The 14,530-nt window shown below is 41.6% G+C and overlaps 1 protein-coding gene across 1 annotated transcript in view; it reads right to left on the reverse strand.

Annotated features, from left to right (window-relative positions):
- Positions 1–223: 223 nt before the first annotated feature.
- The window catches only part of NKAIN3 (sodium/potassium transporting ATPase interacting 3), a 333,295-nt gene continuing 318,988 nt past the window's right edge, over positions 224–14,530 (reverse strand). Inside the window, exon 6 of the mRNA XM_072151832.1 lies at positions 224–851. Within this exon, the coding sequence (XP_072007933.1) occupies positions 838–851 (14 nt within the window). The 3' untranslated portion in view covers positions 224–837. The remainder of the gene's footprint in view (positions 852–14,530) is intronic.

Here is a 14,530-nt window from a genome sequence, read left to right on the forward strand (position 1 = left end):
AAGACTGAATTTTAGTCCTAATCCAATCTCTACAGAGGGGCGTCTGTAGTTAGGAGTAGGCAGAGGCAGGGTCAGGATGTAAAGGTTCTGCTGCTGTCGTCTTCGGACACATTGCCATCCCAGCCTCTGCGGGTTCCCAGCTCCCACCAATCACATATGCTGGAAAAAATAAAGATTTTATAACCAGGATAATAAAATGTGAATCAATAACACATAGTCCCAGTTAAATACAGGAAAGCAGTTTCTATTTATTTGACTATTTACAGCGATGCGTTTGTCACAGATGTTGTATTATAGAGTATTAAAAACATGTAAACCTGTGTAAGAAATAAAATGCACCAATGTACTCATTATACAGATAACTGTACTTGTATTCTGTGGCGTTGTACAGTACACTTGATTTTTTTTATTATTATTTTTATGTATATTACATTCTGAAAGGATATGTCTTTCTTCACATCAAGATCCAAAATAATATTCGGTTGCAGACACCCTCAGGTCATCACATTTACCTGTATGATCGTGGAGGTAAAAAAAAAAAAATTCCCACCATCCATACTGAAAACACCACCAACAGACCCACTGGTTTCATGCTACAAAGAATAGAGAGAAAAAAGTACAAGTGTCTCCAAGTGTCCGGGTAACGGAAATAATACTAGAAATCATAACCATCACTTAGAAAGACAGTACGGGCTCGTGTTGTTGCATTGTCAGAAGTCAATCTCCTGTATAAAATGTTCCCATTTACAATGAATTATCAGTGACTCTTCCTCCATGATACATATTCTTCCGTGGTTGGTTCAGTGATATTGCAGAAATTTGAAAGTTCTCTTCTTGTCACTTATGCCGACCTAAGGGAAAAACATTATTATAGATATATTAGAAACGTAACAGTATGTTTATATATAAGATTATATAATACACATATAAGGGGTTATTTATTAAACCTCTTGTTGTATCCAACATGGTCCTGCGCAGCGTCTATCTCAGCAGGCCCGCATGACATGAAAATAAACGCAGACGGTAAATTTTCCCATATGAAATGGCTGCAGCCAGTGCGCAGGGGCGGCAACAGGAACGCCCTACACCGACCCACTCCCCACCGGACACGCCCACTTTACAGCCAGCGGTGCCCTTCTTTCACCCCCTCTGGCATGAAGGTGGCAGATTAGGGAAAATAATCGCAAGTGCTAGCCATAAGCACTAACATGGCGCAGAAGCCCTGATACATGTCCCCCGTATTTCTAGATATAAAACATGATATATAATATTCTAATAATCCCTATTGATTCTTTTGTAGCCTAATGTGATTCTTAAACATAATAGGATAGAGCAACAAACAGGAGAGAGCAACATACAGGATAGAGCAGGAACCTACGGCTCATGAGCCAGATGTGGCTTTTTCGATGGATACATCAGGCACGTGAGCCATAGGTTTTTTAATAGATAGTGATCGGCGCTGTGTGTGTCTAAGACACACAAACCGCTGATCACTGGATGCAGGCAGCAATGTTACCAATGCCTGCGATGTTACCACTACCATTGTTGTTGCAAAGGCAACGGCACCTGGATCATAGAGAAGGGTGGACGGCCCAGCATCCGTCTTCTTTGGGACATGTGCTGCGGTGCCTACCTATCTACTGGGGTGCTTGTGGTGGCTACCCATATACTGAGGGGCAAGTGGTGGCTACCTATCTACTGTGGGGCAAGTGGTGGCTACCTACCTACTGAGGGGCAAGTGGTGTGGCAGCTACCTATCCACTGGGGGGCATGTGCGGTGGTAGCTACCTATCTACTAGGGGGTATTTGCATATTGTATGGCACTCACAGAATTACATTTAAAATATTTGGTGTTTATGGCTCTCTCACCCAAAAAGGTTTTCAACCACAGGATTGCACAACATACAGGAGAGAGTAGCATACAGGAGAGAGCTACAAAAAAATGATTGTAAAGTACCAAATTAAAACATTTGTGTAAATATTTTCTATTATCCGGCTAAAAGGATAACTTACTGCTTAAAAATGTGGGTGTATTTGGTATATTTATATATCCTGTATTAAAAGAATTGATCTTTTTTTAAATAATGACACAATAGAAATGTAACCTGGAGCTTGAGGGTCACAATGCAAACCCTCTGTCATATGTCATTTGTGGTCTACCCCCAGGGCCCACTTATATGGGCCCAGGGTTGCTTGGGGGCCCACATAAGGCTACATCCTCTGCTCACCCTATCTACTCACCTATCAGTAGTTGGTGGGCTGTGGAAAGGCATCTGCATGCCCCTCCAACCACTGATACAGGAGTGGTTATTACCGAGGGGGTGTACAAGCAGTATTGAATTTTAATAAGATATACATTTGCTACCATAATCTGCACTTCTTTTTTGTGTAAGAAAAACAAAACCTTATTCAAATGTTTAGCTACGCTATAAGGGTTCATGAACACTACCTTGTGTGATTTTTAGGGCCTCAAACTTGGGAACATAATCCCCTGTTTGACAGTGATAGTACCTGCACTATAATTTATAGCGTGAGTTCGCAAATTAAAGGGGTTTTCCCAAGAAACAAGGATAGGGCCTAGCTTGCTGATCGGTGGGCTCTCAGTGATGGAACCCCCAAATATGACTAGAACTGGATCCGACAGGATCCGATGTACTTCCTCTCATAGCACCACCAAGATGGCTGGAGAAGCCAGTCACGCATGGCCGGGCTGCCCCGCTCATCTCCATGGAGCCAATGGAGATTGACGAATATGGGGCTTAGCAATCTCCGTCAGCTCCATAGAGATGAGCGGGGCAGCCCGGCCATGCATGACCAGCTGCTCCTCTCATCTTGAGGAACGCCGAGAGGTGCAATGGGGTTACATCGAACCCCCTTTTTCGTGATGCGTGGGTGTCACCTCACTGAGACCACCACCAAACAGCAGGCTTTGTGGGAAAACCCCTCAAATGGTACAGCGAGGCACAGTGCATGTACCGCAGTGTGAACATGGCCAATGGAAGCCTAAGAGGCCGAGAGTTAGCTGCAGTTGGTGCCTAAGACAGATACAAACAGAAGTAAACGCAAATTCTGAATTCGCTCCTGTCTCCAAAGACGGATATCCATATGCACATTTATCAAACACTATTTTGTTATAGGCTTTTTCAAGTAGAAAGGAAATAGCAAAACATAATATCTAAAGCCATGTTGTCTTGCTGTTTTGCTGTAGTTCTGTTATCCTACAGGACAGACAATTCCTTATTCCGTCTATTGATTGTATACTTGAACCTGGCAATACAAGTTCTGTGCAGCGTTCCGGTCTACATGATAGTTTTACTGAGCAGCGCCCCAGCCTACGTCTGCCCGGATTTATGTGCTTGTTTTAGGATATTACACTATCAAGGACTTTTACTGATTTATTGATTCACTTGAGGAATCTGTTTTGCCTGTAGAGTCAGATATATCTTCAAGTATAAAAAACTGTAGGGGTTTTCTAATAACTGCATGCAATTTCTCAGTCTTTCATCTAGAAATTGTCTGTGAGCTACTGTCTAGAGAACAAGAAGAACACTTCAAAAAGTTCTTCAATCTTTTTCCATTCCTAACTCTATAATTGCAACATTTCTGTCCTAAATAAGGCCTCATCGACATGGTAACCGAGACTACATTTCCTTTAGTATGGTCACCATCACTGTATGGTGCCTGAATACAGGCAGTCCCCGGGTTACATACAAGATAGGGTCTGCAGGTTTGTTCTTAAGTTGAGTTTGTATGTAAGTCGGAACTTTATATTTTATCATTGTAATCCCAGCCAGAACTTTTTTGGTCTCTGTGACAATTGAATTTTAATAATGTTGGGTTGTCATAAGAATCAATATTAACACTAAAGCTTCATTACAGACACATTTGATAACTGTTACAGCTGTTTATTGTAGCCTAGGACTAAAGCACAATAAATTACCAATATCCAGAGGTTCGTTTGTAACTATGGGTCGTATGTAAGTCGAGTGTTCTTAAGTAGGGGACTGCCTGTATATCACAGTATGGTGCCTGCACACATCATTCTCAGTAAGGGTTAAATTAAGTATATATACAGATATTCATCAATATAAAATACCATGAATTTCTATAAGCCACATTTAGATCAATGGGCCAGTAGTACACGGTACAATATGATAGTACTATAAATGCACAAAAAAAAGGAAAGCGATGCAAATATATGGCCAATGCAAAATATCTTTATTAGAAAATTAGTAACAAAAGGAGACAAATACAAGGTAAAAGCAATTAAAAATGTGCTACAATCCAGCACAACATCACCCAATGGGACAAGGGACTAGTCCAATGCCCAGGGAAACCCCACAACGCTTACTCACCCTCCCTACAGAGAACCCCAATCACTGGCCAAGTATACAAATGTGCTTAATAGGTATAAGAAGACCAATGTATACAAGATCTCAGTAGAAAAAACGTATGTAAGGCAATTAAACCTATAAAAAAATCAATGGTTTTAAGGCAGATCAGCCGGGGGAGGGAAGGTGAGTAGGAAGTGGGTGAGGAACCCCACACGTTGCGTCACATCACCGTGACTTCTTTAAGAGTAACCTGACTGATGATTACCACTGACGAAGTCACGGTGACGTGCTATATCTACTACTACTACCACCGCCGGGTTGCCATAGCTGTCTATGGGGACGTATATCGATATACACCCCCACGGCGGTCGTGTGAATGTGACCTAAGTCCACCCAAAAAGAAAAGTAAGTAAGTAAGGACACGTCTGTATCAGCCTATGCTTTATACTCATTGCAGGAGGGTAAGTTTACCAATTAGCTGTAATATCATCCTCCTCTTCCTCTATAAGTGCTGCGGAGCAATCCATTATACATTATAGTAAACTGGTTAGGAATTCTCATAATCCTTGTTCTGTCTCATAGCAAGTAACAGCAAATTCACTGTGCATTAAGACTTCATCTGATCCCGGTGATTGAACATATTTCTGTGCCAAACATAACTAATCCTTCACTCTGCAGAACCCATCTCTGATTTATAGTCGTAGCACTTGGGCACTGCACCACCACGAACGATAACCCATATCATCCATCTGTACAGTGTCTAATGTAATAGTTTTCTTTTTATCAGTTGCAATAGTTGAAAAAGTGTAAATGTTTCCTTCCTTATAACATTAACATTTAAAAGCACTTAATGCCGGGAGCGGTACAATCATTATTGCTCTGCAGAATGAGGGATTCTGTTCTCCAGACTCCTACCTACAGTATGACTGAACCCATCAGAACATCATAAATCTGAATGTTTTATTGTTTTAACTGTGAAAATGCCTGCAGCACATCTGACTTCAACTCAAAGTATGACTAAACAGATCTTTATGTGCCAGTTTGTGGGTCCTAATCCATCATCTATATACAGTCATTCGGCACAACGTCTTGTGATCTCCAAAATGTTCTGAAATTCAAATTGAGGTGTGTCAGAAATTCAGCTCTTTTTGTTATCTATTACCAACAAAATCTGTGACACTTTACAGAGATAGCCATCTAGCCTACTAGAACTGTCAAACTGGAGTATTTCGGCACAGAGAATTATTCTGGGGTCTTTGATTCATCAAAAGAGATTAGTGGGTTCAGGTTTGGCCACGCAACCCAGACATATCGCAGGATTGGCGGCCAAAAAACCATCCTAGCAACTAGCCATGAGTATGAGTTGCCAGGGGGACACCAAACGTGAATGCACACATCGGGGATTATTTACTAAGGATCTGCGGATCGCATTTCCGCCGGACTTCCCAAAGTTTTCGGGATTTGCGCCACTGGGACAGGTATTTAGAAGGGGATTATGTCACTCGCGATTGGATTTTGATGCACCGGCGCCGGCTTTCATGCGACAGAAATCAGGGGAGGGCCATTGGACGATCCGACTGATTCGGATGCGGGATTCAATGCGGGATTTAATATTCAAATTGTGCTGCAAAAACAAGCACTTACATGCACCGGGAAGAAGAAGGTGAACTCCGGCGGACCTCAGCAGGGAAGTGACACATGCAGGATACCGGGCGCAAAATTTTAGTGAGTGCGGCACAGTGCATTCCGGTAGGATACTGCACATTGGGGAACACGCCAGGGACAGGTAAGTAAATGTGCCCCATCAGGTACGCTCATCTCTGTTGTAAGCTCCAAATCAGGTCGTATTTTTCATGGTCATACTGTATATTTTACACAAACTATTTAAACTGGACGCTCTTTACCTACATAGGCGGATTGGGATAACATGATCTCCATATAAGTCATCAAGGTCCAGTGTGAGCTGCTGTTTGTTCTGTCCTATGCAAAGAATTAACATCTATATTAAAATACTGTCCTTGTCCCTGTGCTTCGTGCTGCTAATTATAAGTTTCTTTTTTAGGTCATCCCGGCGTATCAATAGTAGGGGAAGGAAAGCACTGGGATCAACATCAAGAGGAGCGCAGGTGAGTATTTGTAGGTTTTCTTTGTACTGGTTGATTTCCTTTAATGGCAAAAGGGTAAAACATTGTTTTATATTCTATTTAATAACCTCTATATGAATCTTCCATGTATTAATGAACATTGGTTCTGGACATATATTTCCGTGACTCAGATTTCTTACAAAAAGTATATATTGCATATACAGGCAGTTCAAATATATATATATATATATATATATATATATATATATATATATCTAATCTCACATGGAGACTCAAATATGAAATATAAAGACCCACTAAATAATGTAATAAAAAATTCCAAAAAACTCAATTCATCATTATTATATTCCTCTTTACTTAAAAGCACAAAACGTTGGGGTTGGAATTAGGGTTAACCTTATACTAACCTTAAATCTAACCCTAATGGAAAAATGTGTAGAAAATTAATAAAACAAAATACCAATTTTCAGGACCAATGAAGGAACATTGCATTGTTTTTAAAGAAAAATGCTAACCACTAAGCCATGCACTATAAGCATCTGAAAAATCAAGGTGTCTAATGGAAGTAGTACATGACCTAAGTTTAATTATTTAGTGCCATCTTATGGCAGATACAGCATCAAAGATGGGTGCTTCAAACACACGTAGAGCACTGACTAGATAATTACTAATCTAGCATGAGTCTAGGGGGTAAAACAGATAAGGCTTTAGTGAACTGGTATAAGAGGTTTGAAGGGAACGCCGACTTGAAAAGTGTAAGTCTGAGGGCAATAACAGAGATGTTTCTTAATCCATGCTCACTATACAAGATGGACAAACATGACTGTTCAATGGTTGTGTCTTCTCCATTCACATCTTTATTAAGTAGTGATGAGCAGACCTGTTAAAATTTGGTTTCGGCCAAGTTTGTCTGAATCTGAATTTTAAAACCATGGTACCTGGACCCCATCCAGTAACACCCACAATCAGTGATGGGTGGGGGTTTAAACTGTTAAAATGCAGATGGCAAAGTCACCAGCAGCATTTAAAATGCTGCAGCCTTGTGCATGACAGTGCATGACACTGGCTGGGGACGGTTGTTGCACCTGATGATGTCATCGGGGAAGTGATGATCCTCCCCAATATGGTAGCGCTCAGTGTCGTTGGTTGGTGTTGATGTGTAAATGGTGCAGCAATTTAAATGCCAATGGCATTTAAAAAATTAACTTCTTTGACTGGTGCCCGGCCAAACTCCTGGAGTCGATCCTGGACCTGACCAGAACTTTTGGGTTTAATAACTTTAATTTCAGCTTCATTGAAAAAATTCAATTAAACTTAGTTAATGTTACTGTTATTCTAGATGTTTTTCAGACAATTTACAATCTCTAAAATTCCCATACATTAGCTTTAATAAGCTTTGATGCAACAGGTGGTGCACCGGTATCTGAAAACATACTGCCAGCAAACTTCTTACTAAAAGTGAATGTGTAGACCAGATGGTATGGTCCAATGTAATAACCCAGATGCCACTAGGATACTCTCGACTCATCTCCTGTAAATTAATATTGTCAGCTATTTTGTAACTGAAAACAAATTTTGTTAGGGCTAGCAAAAGTCTAATTTCATATTTTCTGTCAAACCAAGTTTACCAGGATAGTTTTACTATAAAAAACATTCCAGGGTATGACATAATAGATCCATGTTAAGAACAAAATAGGACCTGCATGATCACACTTTTTATATTTTATGTTTTGCCTTTTTGGAAAGCACAAGTAATAATTTACAGCACATATAAATGAATCCTGTAGTTTATGGTTTTGCAGTTTAAAGGCTATGACCAAGCTTTATCATGGACAGTCTCCAGAGCCAGAACGGTCTCCTGTTATCCATGGGTCCAGGTGCTGATGAAGCTCTGAGGATAGCCCTGTGAGGTTCCCGTGAGGTATTTCACATAACATATGGTGTTTATTCTTGTTTTCACTGCTGGCACAAAGAATCGGGCAGTCATCCAGTTTCTCACAATGTGCAATCTTTCTGCCATACAAAGAGCTTGCAGTGCAAAATGTCTGTGTGGATTCAACTTTGTGAACTTTAATCCCGCAGGTAATCACTGGCTTGTGTGGCCATGTCTATGCAGAAAGGATACGTAGCTGTAAATTATTGCGCTGCTCCATTCCACAGATATGTGGCTTCCAAAAAGCTACTTTCTATGTAGTGAGGCCTTTGCAAAAAATACATTTTCCATCAATATATTTACATGTTGTTTTAGGAAAACTGTGTCGCAAAGTGATATTTTATATGTGTAACACTCTGAGGTCCTAATATAAATTGAAGCTATTCAATATTTTTTTAGTGTAAGGTTGAGATCAGGCCAACACTGTGGCTGGTTCTCTTAAAAGGCCAATGGGATACATACTTTTTCTATACAGATATTACTGTAGCAGTGAGAAGAGCAGTTACTGGTGAACATTTCATTAAAGGGGTATTCCAGGAATAAGCATAGTTCATATACAAATGGGTCATTAAAACATAATGCTATATATAATTAGTTGTCATTTAAAATGTGGTCCCCTTACCAGAAAAATGCTGTGGACATACACTGTAATGGAGAATTAATATGCTACTGGCCCTTCAATCAATCCGTTGATTTTCTCAGCTCGTAGCAGATACAGGACAGAAGATGTGTGTTTACATCACATGTCCTGCACCTGCCTGGGCAGGTCATCGATCACCGCTATGTTTGGCTGTAGTCGGTTGGTGCATCCAGTATGACCAGTGTTTTGGTGAAACCCACTAATGTGCAGTGATGGCAGTTAAATACATCATTACTATGGTAACAGCGCGGGACAGTGCATAAGGGGGAGGTGCTGAGAACTGAAGGATCATGGGACTTGTAGTTGTAGCAGGCAGCCATCTTGCAGATAACTCCGCCCACTTTAGAAATCCCATAAAATTTTGTGAATCATAAAAGCAATCCATTTAACCTTCATTTTGTGATTAATGAAATTGGCTTTTGTTGTTTTAATTTATTTATGGCAGTATGGGTTTTTGTATCAGTTTGTGTTCATATACCCGGAATACCCCTTAAAATTAGTTGTCAATTAAAAAATACATCTATGCACATCTAGGCTCTACAGTGGTGCGATAAAGAAATCATTGCTCTACCGTTTTTGTTCCCCTTTCTCTGGGCTTCCTGGGCGTCTCCCAACGCCACAGGAAAAGAGACCACTCAGACAACTAGAATTTGGAAGGGTGACCCATCTTTGCCACTGACTGGCTGATATGGCCTCTCTTAGTGTTTCTTGTGTGTTTGGTAGCAGGAACGGCAGCAACTGAGTGACAAGGATAAATAATTATTTATTATGTTCCTGCCCCCCTATAGAGCCTTTTTTTATGGAAAACCCCATTTAAAACATCAAACTTTCTTTCAATCTCTTAAAAGTCTTGCATAACCCTCTAGTCTATTCTAGTACACAGATGCCAAAAATCTAGCGAATATTTGGTACATAGCCTTGGAAGATTTTTGAAAAAATTGTGGTATCCAAAAAAGGAAAGTGATATCTGCGCAGTACTAGCCAGAACACATCTCGCCATTATTTAGGAAATGAGCGTCATAAAGGGACATCATGGCCCTGAAAGCTTTTTAATGTCGGCTAACCATAAAAACTATATCCCATGACACATTTGTCATTAATTTGTCAAGTAGGATACTCTAGCCAAGAGTAGACTCTTCATTCACTTGTAGTAAGTGCCACTATGATTATATCTGTAACTCCCCAGGCAGCCACTCTTCAGAGATTGTGCTTCTTACGGAAGGCGTAGGTGTGACTACATTATTAGGAAGAATTATCTTTTGTAAAGGAAACTCGTAAACTAATGATTAGATGTGAAGGTTTCTCGAACAAAAGTCGAAAGCAGCAAATGTTCATTATTGTAGCATTATAAGGCTTCATAACTATAGGCAGCTTAGTGTATTGATGTATATCATAGCATGTGACTAGGAGAGTCTGTCAATTTATGCTGTTATTTGTTCATTATAGTTTTATACATTCAGAGATGATTTTACCTCATGTCACCCAAGTGTCTCATATAAATAACAGCACCTGAAGGGTTACCTACATGACTTAAAGTGTGTGGATAGGATATGAGTATAAAAAAAACTGCATGAAGTCCTGTAAAAACAGCATTGACCCCTTTATGAATCTTTATGAGGGCTTGTTTTCTTCATAACAAATTGTACTTCTTAGTGTCACATATTTCATGCAATGTGCTGGAAAACTAGAAAACATTACAAATGCGGTGAAGCTGGTGAAAAAAAAAACATTTCCTGCACTCCAAAAAGTTTCCTGCACTCCAAACGACACCTCTTCTTTATTTTTTGGGTTAGTACAATTACGGAAATATGAAATTTATGTAGGTTTTATTATGTTTTTATACATTTGTAAAATCTTTTGTACAAAATGTTTTTCATAATCTGACCAATAACCTTTTTTTTAACTTTGGTAAAATGTACGGTCTCATTTTTTGTGGGATGAGCTGATGTTTTCTTTAATACCATTTTACAGACTGTATTCCCTTTTGATCAATTATTATTAAAATTTTTATGTAACTATTTTAAACATTGGGTTCAACACAGTAGTATTTCTGCCTTTGGCTCACAAGGATCACATGAAACAGTCATTACAATTTAAAGTAATTTGGCCAATCATAGCCATAGCTAGGGGGGGGTTTACTAAACCGACAATGTGTCCAGGTCGGGTAACTGAACTCGAAATCCGAACATGAACACTGACATCAAGTCCGCTCATCTGTACTGATGAGGGATGGGAGGACATAGAACGAAGAAGATGAAGCGGGGACAGCAGAACTGCATGGGGGGGATAGGAACAACAAGGGAGAATTCTTTATGAAGGTAAGTGGGACAAATGTATAGCCTGCCCCTAAGCCAATGCCAAAAGTTTATTTAAAGTTTATCAGTTTACTGATGGTAGGTGTGTCCTAATAAAAAGTTACTAATAAAAAGTTGGGGAGCTCAGACTATGTCACCCAAGCGCCTCAGGGATCCTCATATTTTAATGTATGCACTCCACCCGTAGTGCTAGCAGTCCCGTCACCTATCTATGTGCTGTAGGAGTGGTACCAGGCTGGACCACTAGCGCTACAAGGGATTGCATACATTAAAATAGGCTCCCAGAAGTGCTTGGGTGACACAGCCTGAGCACCCCAAGGGTAATTTGCATAACTTTTATAACTCTTTTATATTTCCGCAACCGTGGCATATTGAGTTATAATAAAGTCCTGAGGAACTAACTTCTTATTAAGACACAACTACCATCAGTAAACGGATGGTAGATGTCCTTTATAGTGGCCTGACCTTTTTTTTTTTTTTTAAAAGTATTTATTTTTGCAGTTTTTTGAATTTTTATACAAACATAATAAACAAAACCAGAAAACAAGATTGTCTGTCACATATTTCCTTCCCCCCAATACAGGATTATTATACAACAGCCATGGTAACAGTCAGGTTCTTACTGCGTTTCCAAACTACCTGAGGGATATTACATAGTAGATAACAGCAGATACTGCAGCCAGACATCTTGATACAACACAAATAACTATTGACACATAGACAATCAGTCACACACACACACACATACCAGCACGCTCAGTCTCCTTCATCATGGAGAGGAGTATATATCACACGTGATTATAAGGCTGTATGGGGAGTCGCGCACCATCTGGACCAGATGCGATCAAACTTCTGGGGACACTTCCTGTTGGTATACAGAGACCGGTAGTGGGGAATGACACTATTAATGAGTAGTATCCATCTTTTTAATGGAGGGGGCTCCTGGTCTTTCCAGGTCATCACCACCACTTTTCGGGCGTAATATAAGACAAACCTAAAGAAAATTTTGTCATAGTGGCCATTGACAACTTCGTTTATGATGCCGAGGAGACACACAGAGGGAGACAGTAAGCGTGGGAAATCAAAGTGTAGATTAAGGAACTCCAGCACTTCGGACCAGAAGGCATGAACCCTAGGGCAGGACCAGACACAGTGCAGGAAGGATCCGACTTCAGCCTGACAGCGAAAGCAAAGGTCGTTGGGCATTGCTCCCATACGGAATAGTCTAGCAGGGGTGAAATATACTCGATGGAGGAATTTAGATTGGATCAGGAAGTCCCTCGCACTCACTACAGATGTGAAGTAGGACAGTTCGACCTCCCTCCAGTCATCATCTGACAGGTCAGGGATATCCTGTCTCCAGCGTTCACAGGCTCTATCAAACGGTCTGGACTTTTGCTCTTGTAGGAGAGCATAGCACTGAGTGAGTGGCTTAGGGAGGTCCGGGGAACTCATCAGAGTCTCTAGTTTGGAGAATTTCACTGTCAGGCTGAAGGAGCCGAATTGGGCTTTGAATGCGTGTCGCAGTTGCGTGTAATGGAAGCTAGCCGTATTGGGTACCGTATGTCTCTCCCTTATCTCGTTAAAGCTGAGTAATTCTGCTTCCGGGGATAAGAGCTGACCTACAAATTTCACCCCCGCCGCCCCCCACATTGTCCAGCCTGGGAGGGAGAGGAAGTGAGAGAGCCACGGATTGAGCCACAATGGAGTCCTAGGCGAGAGAGGGGGAGAGCAGCTCGGTTCTACCAGGGATTGTGCCCTACGCCAGCACACCGCTACCGTACGTAGGGGAAGTGGGGTATCAGATGGGGACTTATACCTGTACAGCAGGTTTGTAAGGGCCTCGTAGGAACCTACCAGGGCACCAGCCAGTGCAGTAGCTGCATTACCCATGTCTATATCTATCCACCACTGGGCATATACTAGCTGGGAAGCCAGGTAATAAAGGTACAGATCCGGGGCAGCCAGTCCACCCCTAGACTTGGGAGCCTGAAGCAGCGCTAGACTGAATCGCGGAGCACTACTCTGCCAGTAGAAGGACCTGAGAATGCCGTCCAAGCGTTTAAACAGACTCTTAGGAAGTAGTATAGGGCAGGCATGGAAAAGATATAGAAATTTTGGAAGAAAAATCATTTTAAATATATTAATACGCCCGTACAAAGACAAGGGGAGAGTGGACCAGGCTTTTAGGCGCGATTCCGTTGCAGCTATCAGGGGTGTAATGTTTAACTCCGTAAATGCCTGGACCTTGCGTGACACCTGGACTCCCAGATATTTAAAGGTGGACACCACCCGGACTGGGACGGGGAGGGAGTGTACCCCTACATCAGATAAGGGAAAGAGGGCCGATTTGTCCCAGTTAACCCGAAGGCCTGAGAACCCCCCATAACGTTCTATCAGGGACAGAAGGGATTCCAGAGAGGGGCCCACGTCTCCAAGGTATACAAGTGTATCATCGGCATAGAGAGATACCTTTTCAATAATAGTACCTCTAGTTATGCCCCTAATGCCCTCAGAGTGGCGGATCGCCACAGCAAGGGGCTCAATGGCAAGTGCGAAGAGGAGGGGAGATAGTGGGCAACCCTGTCTAGTGCCCCTAGCCATAGGGAGAGTAGGTGAGATGTTAAGATTAGTCCGCACCCTAGCCTTGGGATCGTTATACAGTAGCTTAACCAATGCTGTAAATCGAGGGCCAAAACCCATTCTAGGCAAAAGGGTCCACAAATAAGGCCACTCCACAGAATCAAATGCCTTACAATTGTCTAAGGATAATATAAACCCAGGGTCTGGAGACCGCTCTGCCTCTGCAATGTTCAGGTGTAGTCTTTGTATATTTATGTCAGTTCCCCTCCCAGGCATAAAGCCTGTCTGGTCCGGGTGAACCAATGATAGTATTACTTTGTTAAGCCTTGTTGCCAGAATTTTTGCTAGTATTTTAACATCTGAATTTAGGAGGGAAATTGGGCGGTATGAGTCAGGAAGCAGGGGATCCTTGCCAGGCTTAGGAAGAACTACAATAAGGGCCTCTCGCATGGAGTCAGGGAGGGAACCGCTATCAAGCGCATCGGAGTACAGGCTGAGGAGAAGGGGGACCAGAGTCTCACAGTTATCCCTATACCACTCACCTCCCAGCCCATCAAGTCCAGGTGTCTTACCGGGGGGCAACGATTGGATGGCCAGTTCCACCTCCTCTGCCGAGAGCG

Source organism: Engystomops pustulosus, chromosome 5 (assembly GCF_040894005.1).
Source record: "Engystomops pustulosus chromosome 5, aEngPut4.maternal, whole genome shotgun sequence".
In the NCBI taxonomy this organism is placed as follows: domain Eukaryota; kingdom Metazoa; phylum Chordata; class Amphibia; order Anura; family Leptodactylidae; genus Engystomops; species Engystomops pustulosus.